Source organism: Tiliqua scincoides, chromosome 5 (genome assembly GCF_035046505.1).
Source record: "Tiliqua scincoides isolate rTilSci1 chromosome 5, rTilSci1.hap2, whole genome shotgun sequence".
In the NCBI taxonomy this organism is placed as follows: domain Eukaryota; kingdom Metazoa; phylum Chordata; class Lepidosauria; order Squamata; family Scincidae; genus Tiliqua; species Tiliqua scincoides.
Window position 1 is genome coordinate 91,507,245 of NC_089825.1, and position 25,498 is coordinate 91,532,742.

At 43.1% G+C, this 25,498-nt stretch overlaps 1 protein-coding gene across 2 annotated transcripts; it reads left to right on the forward strand.

Moving 5' to 3' along the window:
- DDX42 (DEAD-box helicase 42) lies at positions 1–23,704 on the forward strand. Of its 2 annotated transcripts, XM_066627211.1 has the most exons (18): positions 1–142; positions 2,994–3,230; positions 4,412–4,562; positions 5,838–5,899; positions 6,359–6,395; positions 9,359–9,508; positions 9,901–10,005; positions 10,331–10,450; positions 11,851–12,027; positions 12,815–12,943; positions 14,380–14,479; positions 16,266–16,313; positions 17,285–17,382; positions 17,541–17,817; positions 18,433–18,659; positions 19,625–19,735; positions 19,816–19,914; positions 21,082–23,704. In XM_066627211.1, exons 2-18 carry the CDS (start codon positions 3,010–3,012, stop codon positions 21,745–21,747), a joined length of 2,778 nt encoding a protein of 925 aa, XP_066483308.1. In that variant the 5' UTR covers positions 1–142; positions 2,994–3,009; the 3' UTR covers positions 21,748–23,704. The 2 variants fall into 2 exon arrangements, with proteins under 2 accessions (XP_066483308.1, XP_066483309.1); XM_066627212.1 differs by lacking the exons at positions 1–142; positions 2,994–3,230; positions 6,359–6,395 and having other exon boundaries at positions 4,549–4,562.
- Positions 23,705–25,498: the final 1,794 nt, after the last annotated feature.

The following is a 25,498-nucleotide window of genomic DNA, read 5'->3' on the forward strand; positions in this document are numbered from 1 at the left end:
GCTGCCGCCGCGCGTGGTGACGTCACCCCGTTGCGTTCGCCTCAGCCTGCCACTGTCGGTGCTCCCGCTTGTTCTCCGTGGTAACCGGTTGAGGGGAGGAGAAGCCGAAGGTCGGAAGGAAGCAGGAGCGTCTGAACGGCGGGTAAGTAACGGAGGGAGGGAAGGAAGGGGGAGGAGAGACCAGGCCGCTTCTCAGCTGGTGGAGCGGAAGGGGGCGGGGCTGCGGCCTAGTGGGGCTGCAGAAGCCTCTGGCTCAGTTTGCGCCCGCCCGCGCTGCCCCTCCCCCGACCGGCCTTCGCTCTGCGTGCCTCAGCCAGGACTCGTCTCCTGGCCCTCGCCGAAGGCCGCCGGGTAAGTGGTGGCCTGGAAGGGCCCGACCTCGCTCACTGGAGGAGCCGCAGCAGAGCCAGTGGAGGGCCTCGAGCCTGCCCAACACGGTCCCTCCCTGGCAGCAGAGCACAAGAAGAGCCCCGCTGGAGCAGCCCGAAGGCCCGTCTGTTCCCGCCCCCAAGTCTCCACCGGGTGCCTCGGGGAGCAGCACAAGGCACCTGCGCCCACCTGGGCTTCTGGGACAGAGAAGCTGCTCTTGTTCCTCTGCCACTCGCGTGCTGCTCCCCAGTCAGCCTCCAGAGCCTCCCCTGGGGGACTCATTCTGGAGATCAGTGCAGGGGAAGTGGTGGGGACAAGGCGGGAGTGTCTGGCCTGTGAGGCAGCCAGGGGGGCACCCTGTTTTGGGGTGGGGGCTTTGGGTCATTCCTTTGAGAACGTCACACATAGTTGGGGGTGAAACGTCTGGCGCTTCTCACACCAGCCCTTCTCAACCTTCTCAGGGCACACTGAGAAAATTTTCAGGCCCACTGTTTTCTGACAGTTGACAAGGCATGTCACGCTGCTGCTGGGGGGCTCACATCCCCCCACGGCCCTACTTATAATTGATCCTCCCCCAAAGTATCACGGGGTCCCAGGCCTCCCACAGCACACCTGCAGTCCACTTGGGGCACAGCCACAGCACACTGGTTGAAAATCCCTGTTTTGGACATTTTGGGATTGAATGCCCAAACGTGTACTTTTCTCTTGATGAGGTTATGTAATTGCACCAGGGCTGTCAAATGTAACACCCATGGGCCAGATGCAACCCCCCAGAAGCAATTTATCTGCGCATTCCCCCCCCCCCATTATAATTGGGTTCTCCCAGTGTGATACTTGGGCTCTCTCGTATCTTGAAATTACAGACAAGATTTGCAAATTTTTCTCTTGTTTTTGTAGCTAATGAGGTTCTATGAGACAAAGTGCTTATTTCTGGCCATCATCTGCTTAATGATGTTACTTTCTGATTAATGATGTCACTTCCAGCCCTCAGCCAGTGCCATGAATGCTAACTTTGGCCCTCTGTGTGAAATGAGTATGACAGCCCTGATATACACGGGCTTAGGTTTACTCGTAATAGTAACATTTGCTTTCGTTTTATTTGTATAGCATTTTTAGAGCCCAATCCTATCCAATTTTCCAGCACCAGTGTAGCCGCAATGCAACCCCAAGGTAAGGGAACAAATATTCCCATACTTTAAGGAGTCCTCTGTGACTGCTGCCCCAGCGCAAGATGCAGTGCATGACCCCTTGGCAAAGCTGCACTAGCACAGGAAAATTGGATACGATTGGGTCCTCAGTTATTAAATGCTGAAGTGCATTGTACCATTGTAGCAGTTTACAGATGGTCAGCTGAGACTTGAGGGAGGTGAGGATTAGTTTTAAGATGTGCTGGATCTTGCTGTGATGCTGGTGGGGATCAAAGTAGATCTCTCAGATAGAATGGAGGAGTTTTTTCTCCTCGCATGAACCACATTCGACTGCATGTGTAAAATAGAAAATGATATTCATAGTACTGTGGTGCTGCAAGGGATCAAAAAACCCATTTAATTACTTAATCACCAAAAGCAGTCTGGGAATCCAGACCACAGGGTACCATTACAATAGCATACAGGTGTGCTATGCAACAGGTGGCTCAAATGAGTGAACCAATCAATTCTCAAACACCAAATCCTACACACAGCAAAAGCAGGATTCTTAGCCAGTAGACCTGGATGCAGGATACCTGAGTTAAATCTCTGGTCAGTTAACACAGTTGCTGGATAGCTTGAAGAAAATCGTTAAAAACCTCATGTTATCTTTTTGGGAAATGAGTGGCACACAAATGTGCACAAAACTGCATCCTGATTGAAAATGTTTAGGGGTTGATGACAAATGAGGGAAAGGAATATACAGTATTTGTAAGTTAACATTGCTTCATAAATAATCTCATAATTATGTACCATGGTGCTGTAAAACACCAAGTATCTGCTTTTCTTCTTGATGTTATTTCTTCCTTCTATCCCATTAATTTTTGGGGGGTGGGGAGGGTGGAATGGGAATCTGATTCAAAGTCTTATATTCAGGTGGTTTTCAGAATTTGTGTCAATTTTGTAAAGTCTTCACTGAAAATGTGCATGCTAGACACAACTGCACATATGCATTGCAGAATGTCAATAGTAAAGATGTGAAAAGAAAAGCAAAGACTATGGAAACCATATAGAACTATGGTGGAAATGAACTGGAATAAAGGATTGTGATCGTAGTCTCTTAACAGAGGTTCAATAAGCAAAATAGTTGCATTGGAATTGGAATACACTTGTGTTTAGCTCAGTGCTGTACTGGCAAATGGCAAACTGAATCTTTTATAAATACCTGACTGTAGTAAATACTGAAAAATCTTATTCACTTTGAAGAAAGGTCTAATACAGGGGCATCAAACAATTCCTACAGAGGATCAAAGTTAATACTCATTGCGCTTTCTGAGGACTGAAAGTGACATCATTGAGCAGAAAGTGACATCACCGTTTTCGATCAATCTAATTCCTTGCTGTTTGTCAATGTGCTTTTGTTCTTATTGTAATTTTTGTCTGTTTTGAACTTGAGGAAGAGGTTATATATTCAATACATTTTTTCATCTTTATCAGAAACAGCACTGCCACGATGAACTGGAACAAAGGTGGCCCTGGCACCAAAAGGGGCTTTGGTTTTGGTGGTTTCTCAATATCAGCTGGAAAGAAAGAAGAACCCAAACTCCCTCAACAGTCTCACAGTGCTTTTGGAGCTACTGGTACTTCAGCTGGGTTTGGAAAAACACCACCACCTCAGTTGCCTTCTTTTTACAAGATTGGATCAAAGCGAGCAAACTTTGATGAAGAGAATGCGTAAGCTGCCCACTTCTTCATACATTAAATATGCTTGCTTCTTAAAGCTTTTGTGATGAGTTTTCTTATTTTGACATTACTGGTAGAATAATGTGACTCTGTGTGAAGAGAGGCACCAAAAGGTAACATAGACTCTACAGAACCAGCTCGTTTCCTTTTATCATAGTAGTTCCTTGTGCTAGATAGACACATGTGTAATCAAGTTTCAGAATAGCTTTTAAAATTATTTTCCTATTCCTGAATGTAGATGCTGTCATGTAGTAAAGGAGCCATGGAGAGAATATTTGTTGCTTATACGTGTAAAAACAATTACCAAATATGCCCCAAGCAGTGAAATATCTTTATTGCTCAGACCTGCTGAAGAAGAGCAAGTCAAAATATGTATGTTCTTATGAATGCATTCTGCTACAAGCAGTAGAAGATTTGTAGTAAGGATATTTTGCACATTGTAAGAATACTGAGCACATTGTTCTTTTTGCTGCAGTAATGTAAAATATCTTACTATCTTACTATTATTTACTGGTTCGGAAGTTTTGTGAATATAGCTTTGCAAATTAGACTAAAGGTCCTGTTACTTGATCATTCAGTTTTTGTTGTTCTTGGTATATTGTTGGGGTACCTAGAAGGTTTATCACTTCACAGTTCCAGCAGAGGGTTTCTGGAGCTTGGTCCATCTCTCCCAACAGTTTCAGGTAATGCTGTTTAATCAGGAACCCTTTTACTTGGCAGGTAATGTCAGTTAGGTGGTGCCTCTCAAGCCTCTGATGTTCCTCTGTCTCCCCAGAATACCTTTTTTTGTGAAACACTGGATTGTTTATTTTCTTGTGGTATGATTGGGATTCTGTATGGTTCCAATCAGTCCTCTTGGCAGAGGAACACCTTGCCATGCCATCTGTTTGTAAAGAGGTTCCTCCACCTTGATTCTCAGACATATACAGTTTCTGAGATCCTTGGGAACATTACTTTTTGTGCCAACCTCAAAGGAAATAAAAGCTACTTTTATAGAATTAATCCTGAGATGTTATTCATTATCTGATGAATCCATTAGAAAATCCTCTGGAGTTAATAGATTACAGTCTTCAGTATGATTATAGCCATGTCACATATATACGATAAGTCTGGGTGCATGCTGGCTTGCTTTTTCACTGTGTCAGCTTAGCTTTATATGTCTCAATTTTCAGTTATTTTGAGGATGAGGAGGAAGATTCCAGTAACGTTGACTTGCCATACATTCCTGCTGAGAACTCTCCCACTCGGCAGCAGTTCCATTCCAAAACGACCGATTCTGATAGTGAGGATGACCCCTTGGAGGCATTCATGGCAGAGGTGGAGGTAAGCTAGCATTTTTGTGTTGCAAAAATTGCATAACCTTGGGGTACACCATAAATAGCCACAGAGAAGACTAGTACAGTCCAGCTGTTATGACAAAAGCAAAGTCAAAGGCAAGAATTTCAGAACAGAAATCATAGAATCAGTGGCAATTAGTACTCTTATGTTGATTGGACTGCATAAATCTTTCCAGACTTGCTGTGGTAGTGAAGAAGTAAAGCTGCACAGGTTCCTCTCACAAAGGAACTCAGTAACTGTGATTCCACCATAGCGGAAGCCTCTGTCATATGATCACAGATAAATCAGAGAAGCACAAAGTATTAATCTCACTGGTCAGTCTCAACAAATAGGTAGAGAGAGCACCTAATGGTAGCTACTGTTACTGCTGTTGAGTTTTGTAATAAAGTGTACCAGTCTGGACTTTTGTGGTAGGAGTAGAATCAGGACCAAATGCTATCCAATTTTCCAGTGGTGGTGGAGCTGTACCAATGGGGTGTGCACTGCATCCTGTGGTGAGGATCACAGAGGCCTCCTCAAGGTATGGGAATATTTGTTCCCTTACCTTAGGGCTGCATTGTGGCTGCACCGGTGCTGGAAAGTTGGATAGGATTGGGCCCTAATAGACCAATCTTATAGACTCCAGCGCCAGCACTGCATGTTGCAAAAGTGCCATAAGACACTTTGCTGTTGGCAGGAGACACTCAGCCCCATCAGAGAGGCTTGCTTGAGTCAGTGCTGGGCACTGCACCAGGACGATACAGATGAGGAACACTGGCCAGTCAGTTCCCCCACCGGGCGTCAGGGAGGCTTTTCAGGGCTGGGGGAAGGCGGGGAGAGGCAAAACTGGGCCGAGGGAAGGTAGACCTGAGGGTGGATCATGCCTGGGATGGGAGCAGGGATGGCTGCAGAGGCTGCCACCATAGCCTATCCCTCTCTGGAGCCACAGAGCCCTCCTCCGTTCTGCTCCAACTCAGGAGCTGGCACAGAGCAAGGAGGCACATCGGGGTCAGCCACATTCTACATGTGGTAAGGTTCCTTTACCCCCCAAGGAGACCCCCAGTGGATGCCCTGGCCCTATGGCCCTTTTGGTGCCGTGCAGCAGTAGGGCAGTATAGGATTGGGCTGTAAGAAGAGAAAAGGGTGGCCTTACTTAACTGCAAAAGTTGTACCTCCTAGCAATTAAAATCCCATCTGTTTTCCTGTTCCTTTGAACATGGCATCATTCTATTTAGTCATAATTTTTGGAAGATGTGATATGTTAGCTTTGGGTTCCATTAGGATCAAGCGGCAAGGGACATGAAGAGACTGGAGGATAAAGACAAGGAAAGGAAGAATACAAAGTAAGTTCTGTCACATGTTACAAGTACATTGAAATCACTGAGAGATGAGCAAGAACTCGAAAGCATGGGACCATTTTGTAATTTTTCTGCCAGAATAGTATTTGAAGATTTTGCTGTGCCAAGATCTTCAGAAATGCTCTAGAGGCAATTATCTGCATTGAGAGGGTGGGAAGGACATGATGTACACGTCACGTAATTGGGTACTAAACAACTTCCTGGTTCTTTTCAACCTGAAGACTCTCAACTGCTTTTCTCTCAGGCTTAGTGGATGTGAAATGAATTCATCTGAGCTTACGTCTCATAATTTGGCATGCCCTGGTGGGTTGGAATTGATGTTGTGTGTTGTTGCTAAATGTTGTCAGTGTTGAGCTTATATTGGCACTAAGTCAGGCTGACTGTACGGAGCTGGGTATGTGGAACATTTGCAGGGAAGTTTTGTTTCTCTGCTTATTTTTCCAGGGGTATACGCGATGATATTGAAGAGGAAGATGACCAAGTGAGTTTTCTACACAATCTTTCTATCTATTATGAAACAGTTATCAATGAGTGCAGCACATGCTTCTGATATTGTTTGAGATAAATTGGAACCTTTTTTTGTTTGCTGAAGGAATTTTTGTGTGTCCTGTCTAAGCACACAGAACAAATGAATGACCACTGGAAAAGTTTAAGCAGCCATAGTAGAACTCTTTTCTTGTGTACATCTTTGATACTGCTTTCACATCAGAAAGACTTCTTTGTGTTTTGAACCTTTTTTAAAACAAAATTTCAACATTGATGATGACAAATAGTTTTGTAATGATTGGAGAACACTATACAGGTGGTGCCTCTGTCTATGGATTCTCCGCAGTTTTACCTTGCTGTAGGTCCCAAGCCCGTGGATCTACCCCACCTATTGTCTTCCTATCGTGATCAGAGCTGGTCTTGTCCGGAGGCACTTCTGAGGGCCTCTAGATGGCCAAAAATCGGCACTTCTGGTTTTCAGCTCAAAACCAGGTTTTCAGCTTACCAGAGGCCTGAGAATGCTGCCTGAGGATCAGGGAGGCTGCACATAGCCTCCCTGGCCTTCAGAAGGGCCTCCGAACATGGCTGGAGCACAGCTCTGGTCGCAATTGGAGGATAGGTACTGCAATCTACGGATTTTGTTATCCTCTGATTTTGGTATCTTCAGGTGGTCTGGGAACCAATCTCCATGGATACCGAGGCACAACCTGTACTTTTGTCCAGATTTCAGAACATCAAGCCCAGTAGTTTTTAAACTGTGCAGTGGATATGGTAGTGGATCTCAACACAACTGTAATTGAAGTCTCCTGTGAGCCCAAAGTATCCACCCACAGTTGAGGAGGTTGCCTGTTGTGTTCCTGCAGGAATCCTGATTTGGGCCTTGCCTTCTCCTAATTGGCTTCTACTGAGGGCAGGTAATTCTGCCTATCTCTGCATCAGATACGTTTAGGACATTCAGTTGCAACAGTAATACAAAGTATAACTAACCATATCCAGTGGAGTTGCTCATTGCTTCTTTGTGTGAGTGATTGCTCTCTAGCTTGACTCCATCCAGTCAAGATTTGCAACCAAACTAGTAACTCATTTATATACCCAAACTGAGTTCCTCTGAGGGCAGATAGTTCTTACTTAGAACCTTTTTAAGTGTAGGAGTGAAATGTACAGTATATTCTACGTAGGAAATCTTTTTTTCTAATCTTTTTAAGGAAATCTTTTTCTAGCTAAAGCCCTCCTAGGGCCACTTACAGATGAAATACTTTGTATTGAAGGTGCTAAGGACATGAACACAGTGCACTGTCATCTTGGCAGACATTCATACTGAGTTTGAGGATATAATGTGTTTCTTATGCAGAGAATATGCATGAGGCGGAGCTAAGAAACTAATGTGTAGTTCTTGAGTATATTCCACTGGCTTGAAGATAGAGCCCATTTAAAGTACCCAACTCAAATCTCTGCCAACTGAAAGCTCTTTTTCATTTGTGGTTAGGGTTGATTGCATCATCCTCCCCTGCCTTGCCTTTTCTGTTCTTCCTCTCTCCTTCCTTCCAACCCCATTATATTGCAGGTAATAATGAATATACTCTGGTGAACCTTTTGTCTGCGAGGTTAAAGCTTCTGACTTTTTAATTCCTTCTTGCTAGATAACCATTTTGTTCTAATATTAGTTGAGTAAAGATCTCAGCCAATTTCAAATTAATCAATTAACTAACTTTTAATCAGTTAATTACATAATAGAAAACTCAGTGGAAGTGCCTTCTTGAGGATCTCTAAAGGAGACAGTTTTCCCTTGAGTGAGAATTTGAGGCTGTTGCTTAAAGAGAAGAAAGCAGGTTTCTGTTTCCCTCTCTTCCGGTTTGAAATTCTGTAATTCACTCTGTTACAGTAACACATCAAAATAGTCTTAAAAAGGAAGTTCTGTTGAGTTAAGAAGTGCATAACTGTTAGGAGAACTTCATTTTAGAATGTATCTGTTTCCTAGAGTAAATATCTACAGTTTCCATCACTTAGAAAACAGATTGGGTAAAACGACATTTTGTCAGATCAGAAGAAACTGCTGTAGAAATTTATCAACCTTCTTGTTTCACATATTTTTTCAGCAGGCAGAATCATTTTACAACTGTGAGAGGTGATTGGGGAATGTTCTTCTTACCTTCAGTACCTAGATGTTACTTGTTTGTAGACATCATCCCCCTTCTGGAAGAAAACTGAATTTTAAAAAATTCCATAGTGTGTTTTGAGTGCTGAGAATATAGGAGAATATAGGTGGGGAAGGGGTAGGAGGAAGCATGATCGTGCAGCAAGTAAGTTCACAAAAGTTACTATTCTGCCTGTTCATGTATATCTGCATGAGTTGTTTCTCAAATATTTACAGTCTGAAAGAAAAGTTCATTCTTTCCTGGTTTAAGAAAGTTTTCTTCTTGGTTGTCTAGAAGTGATTCTTACTTGCCTCAGGCTTCTAAGCGAGAAGCTATTTACAAGCGTGCATTAAAGTTAGCAGAGCTTAATATAAAATCAAATGAGAGAGAGAATTTAGCCTTGTACAGAATAATTTGGGGAAATGCATTTCCTAAGCAGTGTTTGTTCTGACCAGGCACATTTGAGCCCCCAAATTTCTCATTTTAGAAATTTAGCACTGAAACTCGGTTGTCTCAGTGTTGGTGAAAACATTTTTTGGTGTTCTGAAGTGTTTTGGGGCAGCTACTGAGTTCTTCTGATCATCCTCTTTGGAGGTTTGCAGTTTAGCCACAAATTAGTCCGTCCTCTGCAGTTTTGCCAAATAGTTACTATGCTAGAGCACTAGTGTGAAACCACCAAAATATAATTGTCTGTTTTGTGATTCATGGCTAGGAGTTTTACAATCTTTAACAATCTAAATGCAGCTAGCAAGTAAGTGAAAACTACAGTATCACTTCATTCTCTTTGGCCCGTATGCAATTCTGCATCTCTGTTCTGCTGCAGGAGGCTTACTTTCGCTACATGGCAGAAAATCCTAATGCTGGTGTGGTTCCAGAAGAAGAGGAAGATAACCTGGAGTACGACAGTGATGGCAATCCAATTGCACCATCTAAAAAAATAATTGATCCTCTTCCTCCTATTGATCATTCAGAGGTGAGGGAATTATTTCTGTGAGTACTGTTGATAGTAAGCATTGATGCTAAATTCTGCTGAAGGTCAATAGTAACCCAACAAATAAAACTAGGTTGAAAGTCATCCTCATCACTGTTGCTAATTTTATCCCTTGCTTTGAGCTTCTGTGGGTTGGGAAAACTAGAAGCCCGAGCAAAAAATGCACAAAATTATGCATGATGGGAAAGCCTTATGGGCATCTCAGCTAAACGGTTACTTCAGTTCTCTCCCAGAACTTCAAATTTTGTCGGATTTCATTGATTGAGCAAGAGTGTTACCATTCCATGACTTCATAACAGCTGGGGCAGAGGCAGAAGCCAGGTTTTAACTGATAAGGTTGTATCCTTGACTAACTGCAAATAATTGACCCACAGATTGAATACCCACCATTTGAGAAGAACTTCTATGATGAGCATGAAGAAATCACCAGCCTCACTCCACAGCAAGTGGTGGAACTTCGCCATAAGCTAAATCTCCGGGTAAGATGTAGATGCAACTCTGCTTTGGGGGCTACCACCTTATTAATATTTTGGTGCCAGTTATTTTACTGGGCAGATACTGAAGCTTACACAGAAGTAGGTTCCTGCTCAGTTGCTTATGATCCAAAAAAAGTGAAAGGGGGATGCCAAAACCCAATGCATGAGGCAGTATTGTGGTGTGGTCAGGGATGCATTTTGTTTAGCTCCCCTTTCATCTTTTTAGGTTATACTTCAGCATGCATATTGCAACATTTTTCATCTCAAAATGAGTAACTGCCTGGAAAGAATGTAATCCATTCTGCATAACTAGTATCTCTTTTTCTAGGTCTCTGGAGCAGCTCCTCCAAGGCCAGGAAGCAGTTTTGCTCATTTGGGTTTTGATGAGCAGCTCATGCACCAGATCAGGAAATCGGAATATACTCAACCCACTCCTATCCAATGTCAGGTGAGCCTTGCATACCAGTGTGGTTAGAAACCCAGAAATCCCACAAAATATAACACGGGCGGTCCAGTCCTAAACTCGGCGTCACCACAGTATGCAGCTGCGCCAAAGCAGCTACTGCTGTATCCTGCAGCGGCCACTGGAGGTCTCTTCAGGGGAAGCCCCAAGCCCCACAATGGGTCTTCTCAAGTCTCCTCCAGCTATTTTGCTGGTGCAGACTTGAGAGACTCCGTATCAGGGCTTCTGGCCTGATGCGGAGTTCAGGATCCGGTGGAGCTCAGCTCCACAGGTCCCATCTCCCTCCTTCCCCTGTTCCTCCCCCTGCCCCACCATGTTCTGCCCACTCCCTGCTTCCCTTTGCCCCGATACTACTTACCGCAAGCTGGCACTGCTGGAGCGCCAGCTGACCTTCTGCGTGGCACTGAGGCTCAGTGCCAACTGGAGCAGCCCCTCCTCTCCAGGTGCTGCAGACATGCCTTATGGCATGTTTACAATATCCAGCGCTGGCTCTCGAGCTCAGCACAGGTGCTGCGACTGCTTAGGATTGGGTCCTAACTCATTAATTCTAATAGGTTTTACTCATGACTAATTTTCTTAAAATACTAATAATCAGCCATGCACAGTGATTTGCAGTATTAAAAGATGAGTGCCCTCTCATGCGAAAATAGCAAAAATCTTTGGAACAGAAAGCAGATTGACCAGTATTTCCACTAAAGGACCCACACTGCTACACAGATCCCATCACCAACAGTGCAGCAATTCTTCAGTATTTCCAGATGTATGGTGGTGATGTCACATGTACTCACTGGACTTTCAGGAATGCCAATCTCCAGGCTGCATGGAGCTCCACTCCAGAGGAGTTGTAGCCACGTGGCTGGCTTAAAAGGAACAGCAATATTAACTTGAAAAGATAGCGTAATAGTTTAAAATTTCCTATACAAAGACTTTCTAAACTGCCTTTTACTTTGATTTCTCCTTCCTCCATCCAGGCTGCTAATACAGAAATTTCTCCCAAATTATTTTTTTGAGATTGAGGACACTGCAGTTTCCGACTTGAAAGCAGGATGTCTATTTTGTCCTAACCAATATAAAAACTATATTCCAGCAGTTTGGTTTGTGAACCCTCAGTTTCTTTTTGAAACCTTCTTCCTGATGAGAAAATCGCAAATCATGGTGTGATTTTTTTTTCCAAATCTTTACAAGATAGCCAAAGACATGCATGTTTCGTATTCAAATGAAATTTTTCAGAATGGGATGCCATTATACTAACACAATGTTTTCTGGATAGTGTGAACTAATTTGCTTCATAATCTTACCTTGGGCTGAAAGTTCCCCATCTTATGTTGGCAGAACCAGCATGTTTAAATCTTCTGAGTGTGAATTCTTCTGTTTTCGTTTTTCAGGGTGTTCCAGTGGCACTGAGTGGCAGAGACATGATTGGTATAGCAAAAACTGGCAGTGGGAAAACAGCAGCCTTTATTTGGCCCATGTTGATTCATATCATGGATCAGAAAGAGCTGGAACCAGAGGATGGTCCTATTGCAGTGATTGTGTGTCCAACCAGAGAGCTATGCCAGCAGGTAGAGACATAGTTGGATCTTTATGTAAGAAAATAGAGGTGGGTGGGGAGTAAACACTGACCTGGAACAAGACTATAATTCCAGGGGATCATGCTGTGCGTGATTAGTGATTTATATTTTTGACTTCATTGCCTGAAGTTTATGGAGGCAGCAGTATGTAGAGAGAAACATCAAAATAGCCAGCTCAAGATTTTCTTCATTTTCCTACTCTATCTGGGTGGTGGTGGTCTTGAGGCTGGTTTCTTCTGCTTTCTCTACTATGTGGTTTTGGTTTATTTGTTTTGTGGGAGGGATTTCACTGTTAAGGGGAGCCTGACTTTTATTCTTCATACTGTTGAGCTCTGTGAGTGGTGAGTGACTCCACTTCTAGTCCCAGTAATATTTTGCCTTGATGTGATCTAATCTGCATAAAAACAGACTGCTGGTAATCTTTGCAGGAAATGCTCAAATCTTCATCACCCAAAGTCTTAAATTCCACTTCTTCTGTGGTGAGAGATTGTTTTAACAGATGAATTTGGTTTCAGAAGAAGAGAGGGTATGACTGAATGGCAGATCAACAAGGAAAAGGCTGATAATGGTCTAGATCTGAACAATTTTTATTGAGCAATGAGTGTATGGGGGAGGAAGCAGAAGAGAATTCAGGTACTAAAAATCTGAAATATTTCCTCATTGTTGAGGGAAATGTGTAGCTTTTGTCATTCTTTTCAGTTAATTTGAGATAATGGAAACTTCTCTTGATTTCTACATTGCTACACTACCAATATACTCTGAACTTACCTTATTTCAGATTCATGCTGAATGCAAGCGTTTTGGAAAGGCCTATAACCTGCGCTCCGTGGCAGTGTATGGTGGAGGAAGCATGTGGGAGCAGGCCAAGGCTTTGCAGGAAGGGGCAGAAATTGTTGTCTGCACTCCAGTGAGTACTTCCCCAGAGTGATTGCCTTCACAGGGGGATGAGTTTGTGATTCAACTTTTATCTATAAATACACTTCCTGTGATTTGTTCCCAGGTTTCTGAGTCATTTGACTCAAGTTCATCTTTATGTTTCTAGATCCAAAAAAAGTCCCATGCAAATTAGAGTAGTCCAAGAGGAGAAGATGGGGGGTAGGATCTTTGGCCATTAATTGCTTATTTCTGGTGGGTTTAGCAGATGTTGAGGCAACCGAACTCTTTTCCTGTCTTGGGGCTTTAGCTGAAATTTTTTTGTCTTTTAAGTTTTACTGTCATAGAACAGAGGGGACTCATAAGAGAATGCAGACTGAAAAAGGAAAGTAATGGTATTTAGCACACCACCCCTTTCCTATTCTCCACTTTCCTTTATTAGACAGTGGCCAAATGGGGGAAGCCTTGGTAGAATGTTTCCATTGCCACCAACCTAGGCTATAATATGAGACAAAGGGAGGCCATCTGGGCAAAAAACCCCTCCCAGGAAAGCTCTAAACCCCAGCAGTTCTTATAATTCTTCATGGTAACATCTGCAGAGCAAGGAGACAGGACAATCTATTGACCCAGCCAGGATCCAGGCGATAAAATAGAACAGTTTTATTAAACTCCTATGAACAATAGGAGAAGAAAGGTGGGTCAAAAGCACTGTGTCCTCTAAGGGGTCCACACCAGTGTGCTGACGCCTTCTGCAGCTGGGCAGCATTGTAAAGCCACCTCCAGATATTCGACAATGTCATTACTGAATTCCATGCTGCATGGAGTTTGCTGAGATATGCGCGGCTGCTTGGCTACATGCCTTAGAGGGGAACACTGGTAAATTATAGCAGGGCAAACTTTGCAAAACAGACTGAGATGAAACAGAAAACCTGATAGTTCTAGCTAAACATTTTCCCTTGCTACATCACCTTGCTTGAATGACTCTCCAGCTCTTTTTACTCAGTGTTCAGTGAGCGGGTGCTCCTCTCTTGTGTTCCACAGAGTGGTTTCTCAGGCTGCTAGAAGGGAACTACCACAGTTTCCTGTGTGTTGGGAGCTTTTACACTTGCTTGAGTAACATCATGGTACTCCCTGGTTGGAGAAGTGAAACAGAACAAGCAGGAATGTGAGCCAATTGGCAGACACATGCCAGTTTTTGGAGGGAAACACAAGAGATTCATCACAATTACCTTTGCTATCATTGCCAGCTAATTGTTCACTTCCCCCATTGCAAAAGATGTAGGCAAGAATCCTGGTGCTCATACTTGATAAAAGAGCATGAACAGCAGCAGGGGAAATGTACCATATGTGAAAATAAAGACAGTCCCCGTGCACTGTCCTCTGTGATCTAGAAATGTGTAGCATGTAGTTTGAAGCACATTGATATTGGGTTTACAGACAAGCTTGCTGATGTTAACTATCTGTAACTAGGGCCGCTTGATTGATCATGTGAAGAAGAAAGCTACCAACCTCCAGAGGGTCACTTACCTTGTGTTTGATGAAGCTGACAGAATGTTTGACATGGGCTTTGGTATGTACCCAGTAAAGGTGACTGTAATATGGGTGTGTTATGGACTGCAGTGTGGTTAGAAAATCTCTTGGTAAGTTAATGCAAAGATAAGTGTTTTCTTCCTTAACTGTGTGCTCAGCGATGACTTGATGAGGACTTACAGAAAAATAAAGGATATTTTTGGTAGCCAGTGAGGGTAATGGTGGCTCAAAATTAAGGTTCTCTTATATGAAAATGTAATGGGTAGAGTGAAAAGGAAGTGGGCTGACCCAGTGAAGAGTAGCAAAAGTAAAGAAAAATTTAACACAAATGTACTTGTTGTGACTTTTTAACTAGCATCCAACTGTGATGGGTGTCCTTTCATGATCTCTGTGGTTAACTGAGAGCAATTTCTTAGTGGCGGCCTTGTGCTCCAAATGTCATTGTGATACCACATACAAGGATAGTTAGGCTGTCCACACCCAACCTTGGGAACTTCCTTCCTCCAAAGATCTGTTGAACCCCAAGCCTAAATATTTTTCAGAATACCATTTTTATTCAAGCAAACATTTTGTGGTTGGGGAAGGTGTTTCTCTCTTTTTTTAGTGCCTGGCTCTTTCTAATTTGCTTCATGTTTATTATAAGAGGTGGGGCATGGCTCATGCTGGAGGCCATGGTGTGAGGGTATACATGGAGCGCCTGGCTCCATGTGTATTTTGCAGATATTGCCTGTGGAGGCAAATATTGCCTGTGGAAAGGGATGGGGAGGCAGGAGAGACCCAGAGAACGTCCTGTCTCATCTTCTCATGATGCCCTGTCTCTTGGTTGCACTGGAGTTAAGAGATGCTGGTTCACATATTTGTGTATATATAGAAATGTGTATTATCTACAAGTACCTTTAGTGCATTAACTTTTGGGTTCTTGATTTATTTAAATATATTTGCATATTTTTCAAACCTTCATTCCAAGTGCCTTTTGGAAAAGGACATGGTATATAAGAATGAAGTCAGCTTCATTTTTTTTCTTGAGTTCAGGATATGCCCCATTACTATTATTTAGAATATAGAACACTTTTCAACAGAAATGTTCACAAAGTAGTTTACAGCAAAACACTAGTATGCGATAGTACTGTAGTCATTGCCGTAGTGCACCAGAGCCAAAATGGCTTTAAAAATACATATTATGGAAAATCCAACTTTAAGTACATACTAACATTTGATTTCAATTATACGCTGTCAGAATCAGTTGTCTGCAATTCTTGCTGCTCAAAAAAGGCATTGTGGGTTCTTCATGATATGTAAAACATGTCCTAGCTTTAGCTACAGTCTGAAAAGAAATCCTGTTTTGATTTTCAGCAAATTTGGCCCGGGGAGTGTTGAGCTGGCATATCTGTGTCATGGTCTTAATCTCAGACCTACCAGTTAATTGGAGAGCAAATATAGATCTGCTACTAATACTCTAATTGTATAATCTGCTTTTATTGTATTGTTTTATCTTGTTTTTATGTAAGCTACCTTGAGCTCCGGGAAGGGTGGAAAGATGGGGTATAAATCTTTTAAATAAATATTTAAATAAAATATATTCCTTTTATAATTGACTTTTTCTTAAACATACTGTGAACCTAATATTCAAACATATCAACACATTCAAGACTATTGAAGCTGAGTTTGAAGAGGATTCTGCATTTCATGAAATTAGGGGTATTATCCTGAAATAACAGAGATCCATCGCATTTTATTTCATGCTTGAGTCACCCATCTGGATGCTTAGAATTCTCTGTGAAGCTGCTTTTCAGCACATGCTGTAGTGACTGCAAATCTCCTTTCAGAATACCAAGTTCGATCGATAGCCAGCCATGTGCGCCCTGAGAGGCAGAGTAAGTGTGGATTTCCTTACGATAAGATTTCTTGAAGAATGTCTTTAAATATGAGATAAAAGAGATATTTACACTTGTAAAGTTCCTGTGAGGGTTTGTCTTAAGGCATAGATTCTGTTTTCAGTTCCAGACTTTGGCAGAAATTAAGGGAGATATTAAATGCCTTTGCACCATTTTCCTTAATACTAGAATCACACCTCTTCTGTCCCTATTCTCTAGCTTTCATGTTTCCCAGATGTTGCTGTGTTCATTCATATAAATATATACATTCCCCAGCCCATTGCCTCCACATTTCTCTGCTGCAGCCCCTGCCTCACTCCTAGTCAACATTTGACCTTATGGTATTACTGCTGTATATGCAGAGTATCTTAAGAAAATATAGTGTGAAAAGTGCCAGCATGCACTTTTGGAATGGCATATGCTTGGAACAGGTGATTCTTCCTGTTAGGAGGTAATCTATGGTAGAATCTGCTTGCCTTACAGGTTGGTTTCCACAGAAGTGAAAATATTAAATCTCCAGTTGGTTACTGTTATGTCACTCAGAACTCATTAGCTTAATATAAACCATGGTATGCTAGTGAATGGCCATAGCTCAATGGTAGAGCACATGCTTAGGTCCCAGGTTCAAGCCCCAGTATCTCAACTTAAAGAATTTTAGGTAGCAAGACTGGGAAGTGCCTCAGGCCCTGTGAGAAGACTGCTTCATATGTGAGCAGTACTGCATTAGATACTGAGATTCCATACTGTACGTTAACAAGTATTTTTCTTCCACAATGGCATGCTTGTTTGAAGGCAGAATGCCTCTGAACATGTGCAGAATGTCTCACAGACTTTATCACAGGTAGTACTTGCATATCTAGATTCTGGAGCTGTTGCTTCCAGTTCATGGTAGATGGTGTGGCTTTTGGGCTGGCTTGTGTTCTGACCTTCTTTTCTCTGTATAAATTAAGTGTGGTTTTCTGACTTAACAGCACTTCTGTTCAGTGCAACATTTCGGAAGAAGATTGAGAAACTGGCCAGAGACATTCTCATAGACCCAATTAGAGTGGTGCAAGGAGACATTGGAGAGGTAATATTGGAAATTCCCTTTTTGAAAAAACATGGTTTGAAAGGACTGAGAAGAATGTAGTGAATAGTGTGGCCGTTTTGCGTCTTCCTCTACTCTGTTTGCTTTATTGATGAGTTCTGATTTGTTCTCATATTGCCCTTGTTTCCTCCCCCCCATAGGCAAATGAAGATATCACTCAAATCGTGGAGATCTTCTCCTCTGGCCCGAATAAGTGGAACTGGATGACCAGCCGCCTTGTAGAATTCACCTCTTCAGGAAGTGTCCTTCTCTTTGTTACCAAGAAGGCAAATGCAGAGGAACTGGCCAATAACCTCAAGCAGGAGGGACACAGCCTGGGGTTGCTGCATGGTGATATGGACCAGAGTGACAGGAATAAGGTCATCTCAGATTTCAAGAAGGGGACCTTCCCTGTTCTGGTAGCTACTGATGTGGCAGGTAGGGATGAGAGGTCAAGTTTAAAGGGCTTAGCATAAGTCCAACAGTACTATTGGGCTGTGATGGAGGGCATAGCTGATAGAGAGTGTTAGCCTATTTCATTTCAGATAGGAGGCTTTCACTAGATTGTGAGACCATGACCAGGTGCAGGCATTTCTTGTGAGTGTCATAGGGGTCCTCTCTTGGTTTAGGGTGGTCATTTTTTATTATTATTTGGGATCTCCTGAATTTAGTGGTTAGCATTTCAGTTGGCTGAGCTGGTGGGGAGAGTAGTGCTGCTGGGCTGGTAGAGAGAGTAGTGCAGAGTAGTACTTACCAGTTGAAGAAAGTGGGGAGATGGATGGAAATGCCACCATTGATATGGTGATGATATAGAGAGAGAGGTATGGTGGTTGGAGTAGCACATGACATTATGAGACAGAAGATTCCCTATTTAGAGGCTAAATCTGATCCTTCTCCCAGCCATGTGGGAGATTTACATGTGATTCTTACATTAAGCAAGTTTGGCCATCCCTGTAACAGACTGTCATCTAAGGACTTGACTACATGTAGTGTATGAGAACTAAATATAATTTTCTTGACCCTGTGTATGACTTGCCTTGTTCTGTGCCTCAGCTCGTGGCCTGGATATTCCTTCCATTAAGACTGTGATTAATTATGACGTGGCTCGTGATATTGACACTCACACCCACCGAATTGGTCGCACTGGCAGAGCAGGTGAGAAGGGTGTGGCCTACACATTGCTGACTCCCAAGGATAGCAACTTTGCTGGAGATCTTGTTCGGAATTTGGAAGGGGCAAATCAGCACGTTTCTAAAGAACTCTTGGACTTAGCCATGCAGGTAGCTAAGACACTCCATCATCTTTTCCTTGCTGAAAACATGCATGATAGATAGTGTGTATGTGACTGTAAACCAATTTGTATAAGAGATTTTTGAGATGGGGAGGACTCTAGTACAGAAGACCTATTTTCTAGCCCAGGGTTGTCAAACAAATTTCATACAGAAGACCAAAGTTAGCATTCATAGTGCCTGCTGAGGGCCAGAAGTAATATCATTAAGCAGAAACTGCCATCATTAAACAGATGATAACCAGAAATAAACACATTGTTCTCGCACAAACACATTAGCTGCAAATGACAGAAGAGAAAATGTGCAACTCTTGTTCATAGTTCCAAGATATGGAAGAGCCCAATTATAACGGGCCGGATAAATTGCTTCCGGGAGTCTTATTCGGTCTGCAGGCCTTATGTTTGACACCCCTGTACTAGCCAGTATATTCAAATAGATAAAGAATTATATTGAATCTGAGGGATCTGGGCTCAGATCTTCAGCTATGGCGGTCACCTTTGTGACCATGGATACTCACACTCAAATCTGATTACTCTTTCAAATTATTTCTTAATTTGTGAAGTAGGAATAACAGTGAACCACCAACCTGGATTATGTTGTGTTTAATCTTATTATTAATAGTAAAAGTGATAATAGCTATTGCGGCAAAGTTTTCAATCTGATTCTGACTATTCACCAGGAGCTACAGTTTTCCCACAGATGTGAGAGATCTCTTTTCCTTGTATGGAGTGAAAGTATTGGAGGAACAGAACTTGCAAACAAGCTGGGAGGCTGTTGCACTTATTATTTGGCATACAGTGTCAAATTGTGGTTAACTTTCCCTTCTTGCTTTTATGTTTTGTTTCCATTTGTTTCTGGCATCCATTTTATGGTTCTCATCAAAATTCTTTGGACTGCTTATTTTTCATATTTACATTCTCCTATTAATATTGCTATTTCCCCCTTCTCTCTTTCAGAATGCTTGGTTCCGGAAATCACGTTTCAAAGGAGGAAAGGGCAAGAAGCTGAACATTGGTGGTGGTGGCCTTGGGTACCGTGAGCGTCCTGGCCTAGGTTCAGAAAGTGTGGTAAGCGTTGGGGTCCTGATAATTAAATTGCAAGACTTAGTGCATGGGCAGTGCTAACTGCTAACATCTTTGTGTCTTAGGATCGTGGGAGCAACAGTGTAATGAGCAACTATGAGGCATATAAACCATCCACAGGAGCAATGGGGGACAGATTGTCTGCAATGAAGGCAGCATTCCAGGTTGGTATGAAACTGTCTTTGTAGTTCTACTCCCTGGGTGTTTAAGCTGCTCCCGCATTTCCACTAGGTTCTGTAGCTAGATGTAGCTGTTTTGCCCACAAGTCTCAGTCCTACCTGTCTGTTTCATATCATATGGGGGGGGGGGAACAACTTTGAAAGTTTGAACTGGCCCTTAGTTTGGTTTGGTAGGGAGAGGATCATCCAACTCAGCCCTTTCTTCCTTCCCCACCCTACCACACCTTTCTCCCTAAATCAGCCCATCTTCACCATGACCATAACTGGTACTTTTGCCAGTTCCTGCTTTCTTGGCTTCAGAATTTCCACCATTTAGTTGCAGTCTGCAAACTGAATTTCATTTGGGCTAGCACAAGCTATTCGGCAAGCAAAGTGTTTTATTGGCCAGTGTTGGAACCATCAACTCTGATCTAACTTCAGCCCAAAATTGCTACTATGCATATCAGGAATCAGCCCTGTATCATACAAATGAACATGTTCTAATACCACTAATAGCATGCTCTAAGCCAGGTAAACTGAGCCAATATTATAGAAAAAGGCAAAAAGAGAAACCTGTTATGGCTTTACCAGTCCAATAACCTTTATTGGCATGCATAGTACATGTAATACCATCCATCAGTAAAATAAAGCACAGTAGCCACCAAAACCAAAAATACAGCATCTCTCTCTCTCACACATACACACACACACACACACACACACACACACACACACGAAAGAATTTTAAATTCTCTAAGTCCGAAAACCCATTACTTTTTATTATAAGCCAGGCCAAATAGGCAGAATGGAAACTGGAATGTCAAGAACAGTAGAACATAATGTGTGGAGTAGTTTTAATGTTTCCCTGATTACTGAGACAAACGCATTCCACATAAGGTGTCTAGCTATACCTCCCCTCTCTAACCATAGAAGGCAGCAGGTTAAATCTTGCTGAAGAAATGGCCCACCACTGAAGCAGATTAGTCGTTAAACAGAGATATGGAGCAATATATATGTGCATACACACTCACTCTCTCAGTGGAATATCCAGCATCCAATCTCCCAGTTTTTAACAGTGTCCACTTCTCTGTAAAAGGGAGGGGGAAAGGTATGTGTTTGGAAATCTTTGTGTAGCTGTGTGTTAGTTATGATTTTTCTTTTTATCTCTCATAGTCCCAATATAAGAGCCATTTTGTTGCTGCCAGTTTTAGCAACCAGAAGGCAGGCAGCTCTGCAGCAGGTGCCAGTGGGTGGACTAGTGCTGGCAGCTTGAACTCCGTGCCAACAAATTCAGCACAGCAGAACTTGGCAAAACCTGACAGTCCCATGGGTGCTGTGTGTACAAGCAAGGGGATCCCAGGCTTCTCAAGTGCTGGAACCTTGAACAGCATCCCTGCCTTCCCAAGCCCTGGAATGCAGGGATACAACAGTATGAATGCCAGCAATAGTAGCAGAGAAGGCAACAGTGGAGGCAGAGACAGGTACAGTGACAACCGGGGCAGCAGTCGCCACAGTGACAGCCAGCGCCATGGAGATGGTAGTGGTCGCCACAGTGACAGCCAGCGCCATGGGGACAGCTATCGCCATGGGGATAACCGCCATGGGGAGAGTCATCGTCACAGTGAAAGCCGACATTCTGGTGCTGGTGGAGGAGGAAGCAGCAGCCGACATGGTGACAATCGGAATAATGGGGACAGCCGGAACAGCAATGAAAACAGAAGTAGCGAGAACAAGAACAGCGAGAGCAGGAAAGATGGCAACAGCAGGGACAACAGCAAGACAGATGGTTTTGCCGTTCCAGAGCCACCAAAACGCAAGAAGAGTCGATGGGATAGCTAAGAGCCTGGCCTCCCATTAAGTGGCAAGGTGCGTCTTTCTCTCCAAGGAGGGCCTCTCTCCCACTAACTGGCTACCAAGAAGGATAACAGTGGACAGAAACCATCCCCAACCAAGACTTGGCTGGCACATCCGCAGACAGCTTCTCTTCAGTGGCACGTCATTGTTGTGCTTTGGTTAAAAGGAAAGTGTTCCCTTCCATGAATTTCTCTATGCTCTGCCTTTAGAAAAAAAATCCGTCCATCAGAGGGACTTCAACAGACGTTCATCATTTGCAGGAACAAAACATTTTGATGGTTTTTTGTTCTGTGTGTGTGTTTGGTTTTTTTAACTGAATGTGTCCAGGAAGGGGTTTGAACTGAGCAGGTTTTATTTTTTTGATGTGGACTTAAAGTTAGTTAGCCCCTGTTCTTGAAAGGTGACCTGCCTGGGACATTCAGCTACCAAGTCTCCCTCTCTTCATCCCCATCACCACTACATTCTGAAACCTTTCTTCACAGTGTCTGTTTGTGCCCAGACCTAGTTACACCATGTTCCTAGTCATGCTAATTTTTCACGTGCACATGCAGAATGTCATAAAAACATGGTAGTTGGGATGACGGGCTTTGGGATAGAAGGAAGAGGCAACTCGCAATGGAATAAGCCCATCTACACAGAATCGAAGAGCCTGCATGGAAAACATAATTTTTAGTTGTGGCTGAAATCAGTTCTTCAAATAATCACTTTCCCCTTTTCACCTAGTATATCAGTGCTGAATAGCTTAAATCCCTCTTATTTTGGAGTTGTGAAGAGGTGCTCAGGCTTGATTCTTGCTTTTATGTCAGTAATCTGCTTTATGTCAGTAGCGTTGTTATGGTGGGGAAGATGGGCAAAAGTTCAAATTGCTTTCTCTGCCCTCTCTGCTCAATACTGTCAGTATGCTAGTAGCTAACAGACAGTTGGAAATCCTATTGTTAGGAGTGGGAGAGAAAGGCAGGAAACATATAGGCAGTGCAGCCTATGTATCTGTCCCTTTGCCCTCTGTACTCAAGCCAGCTATGATGAGGACTGGCTGGAACTAAAATGCTCCTTTTAGTCAGTATGTGAGTAATAGTGTGTCTGTATGTATATTTGCAGGAACAGAATTATAATCTTCCCCATGCCAATCTAAATTTTTATCTAACGTGCCACCTTCTGTCTTACGGATACTTCCTTATGGGAGCAAGGGTCTGGAGTGCAGTGGGAATATTGCTCTGCAAAGACTTGCAGACTCTGTTTTGAATGATGTTTCTCCATTTAGCTGGATGATCTAGTTTCTGTTTGCATTGGTCCTGGAATGTGTGCAGCCAATAGGAGCTCCATTAAGCATCGTTGATAGAAAAGTTTTGCATTTGCCATTGTGGGGGGAATCTTCTCCAGAGGTTCTCTTAGAAGCAAATAAGATGAAAATTGACTCTTATAAGCTATTGTGGAATGTGTGGGATCTTGTGTAGATTGCTTTATGGATGTTGCAAAAGTTGCCCACTCCAGAGGTAAAACAGGCTCAGGGAAGGAGTTGTTCTGATACCATATCAAGCTGTTGTGATTTGAAGGCTGATTCAGGAATGTTTCAAGCATCGTGCATATGGAACTGACTGCCGAGGAAGCTTGTAATGTAGAAATGCTAATGTGGGACCTGTGTGAAACAAAATGTGCTGCCCTTTCTGAAATGGCGGTTGCACACATTTTGGAAAGAAGCAGCAATTGTAAAAATATCCTACTTTCTTTTTTAAACTGTGTGTTATTGGGCTTTTACATCTGATTTTCTTTTTAAATTTTTTTTTCTGCCAGAGTGGTAGGAAAGTCTTGTTTTCTGAAAATAGTTCTGTTCTTGCTTCTCATTTATATGAAGAAATATCTGAAGCCGTGTCAGGATCTTGTGACATGCTGTTCCTTTTTCTTTCTGCTTGCTCTTCTAGTAAATGTTTTCTTACTAGGACAATTACCTGGCACGTGCCTTCTTATTTTAGCATTTTTTCACTTACTCATAAGCGAGTTCTGCTGATACAGGTTGCTTGACCACTTCAGTTGTGGTCAGGAAAGGATGTTTTCCCAGATCAGACTGGCTGGGGGCCTTTCCCTTCTCCTGCAACATATTCCTTGCCACCTTTGTTCAGCTCACTTACTCTGCAGACACTCTTGACCAAATGCCCATGCTGCCCATAGCATGTTGGAATTAGCTGATTTGAAGCTTGGATAGTCTTTCCTTGCTATGGATTGGAGTAAATAACCTTTTGCTCCTTTACAATTCCTTAAGTCTGTGGTTTTCAATCTCTCCGGGAGTTTGAAAACCACAGTAAGTCCTTGCAGCAAGCAGCAGCGACGCAATCCCCAGGATTGTGTTGCTCAGAGGGCTGCAGGGACTGGGATGCACTCAACAGTCCCTGCAGCAGCTTTCCCGGGGTGTGGCGAGCCCTGCGTGAGTGTCTGCAGGGCTCCCCAGGCTTCCAAAAGTGAAAGTGGAGCAATCACCCCCTGCCCCCACCCCTTAAGGGGGCAGAGGCCAGGGCCTTCAGGCTGGGGCGTTGCAACGCCCCAGTTTGAATACCACTGCCTTAAGTGATTAAAGACCGCTTAAAATGCTATGACCCCCATCTAGAAGCCACTGAAAAAAATTTACTAATTGTTTAGCAGATTGAGTACCAACATATGAAAAAGCTTTTTGTGTTGAGTTTCAGTCCATGTGCAGATCTGTATTGTCATGTTGGCCTTGGCTGAGTGTTCGAAGGGACCTCATTGGGCCAGAGGACCTATTATCAAGTCTTGCTATTCTTTAGGGAAAACATAGGTCACAACTACTGGTTACTGGCCAGTTCATACTTGCAAGTCACTGGCTACAGATCCAAAATCGAATCAGGAGGCAATGTTTGCAGGGGAGGGGGAGAGGAGGGAATGGCTGATAAGCAGTGGGGTAGTTTATCCTCTTGGTTCCTGCTGCTTCTGCAATTTCCTCTCACTTCCATATTTACAGATCGTAATTGCAACAGAAATGTGGATCTGGAGCCTTAGCTGGGTTGGTGCAGGGATACGGGGCAAAAGTAATAATGAGCATTAGCACCCTTTCTTTATCTGCTGTTCTGCAAATTGTCATGTGTGTCTCTCCCAGCACCGTTTTGGAATAGAGAAGCCACAGCAGCTGTTTGGAAATGTGAGATGGCCAATAACATGTGATTTCACCTTTCAAAGAATTTGGTAGCCTTAGATATTCTACAAGCTGCTGAACCTTTATCAATAGATAAGCAGACTAAGGGTCCAATCCTATCCAACCTTCTAGTGCCGGTGCTGCAGCAATGCAACCCTTAGGAAAGGAAACAAGCATTCCCTTACCTGGAGGAGGCCTCTGTGATTGCCCCCCTACCACAGGATGCAGCGCATGCCCCATTATGCTGGCTGCAGCAGCACTGGAAAGTTGAATAGGATTTGGCCCTGAACCAGTATTCCATCCCAAAATGGCTGCTTTGGGGATTTCATTTAGAAAGTTAGTTACTGGTTGTCACTTGTTTATGTTGGGAGGTATGATTTGCAGAGCCAGGCAGGGGTGGGGGTTAATAATTGTCTTTAAAAGGGATAGCCATATCTGCAAAATTCTTTTACCACCGTCTTGATAATCTGTGTACATGCATTTGGTTTCATTAATGACTTCAGATGTGGCTCACTTTTATAATGTAATGTTGAGATGGGGGTACAAAGAAGCAGGTGAAGTTGGGGGGAAAATGGTGTTGGAGAGGCTTTGCCT

Coding starts and splice junctions, on each gene's coding strand:
- DDX42 (XM_066627211.1), top strand. CDS start 3,010: ATGAACTGGAACAAAGGTGGCCCTGGCACCAAAAGGGGCTTTGGTTTT. Junction 10,006..10,330: donor GCCATAAGCTAAATCTCCGG/GTAAGATGTAGA, acceptor CTCTTTTTCTAG/GTCTCTGGAGCAGCTCCTCC. Junction 16,314..17,284: donor TGTGCGCCCTGAGAGGCAGA/GTAAGTGTGGAT, acceptor CTGACTTAACAG/CACTTCTGTTCAGTGCAACA.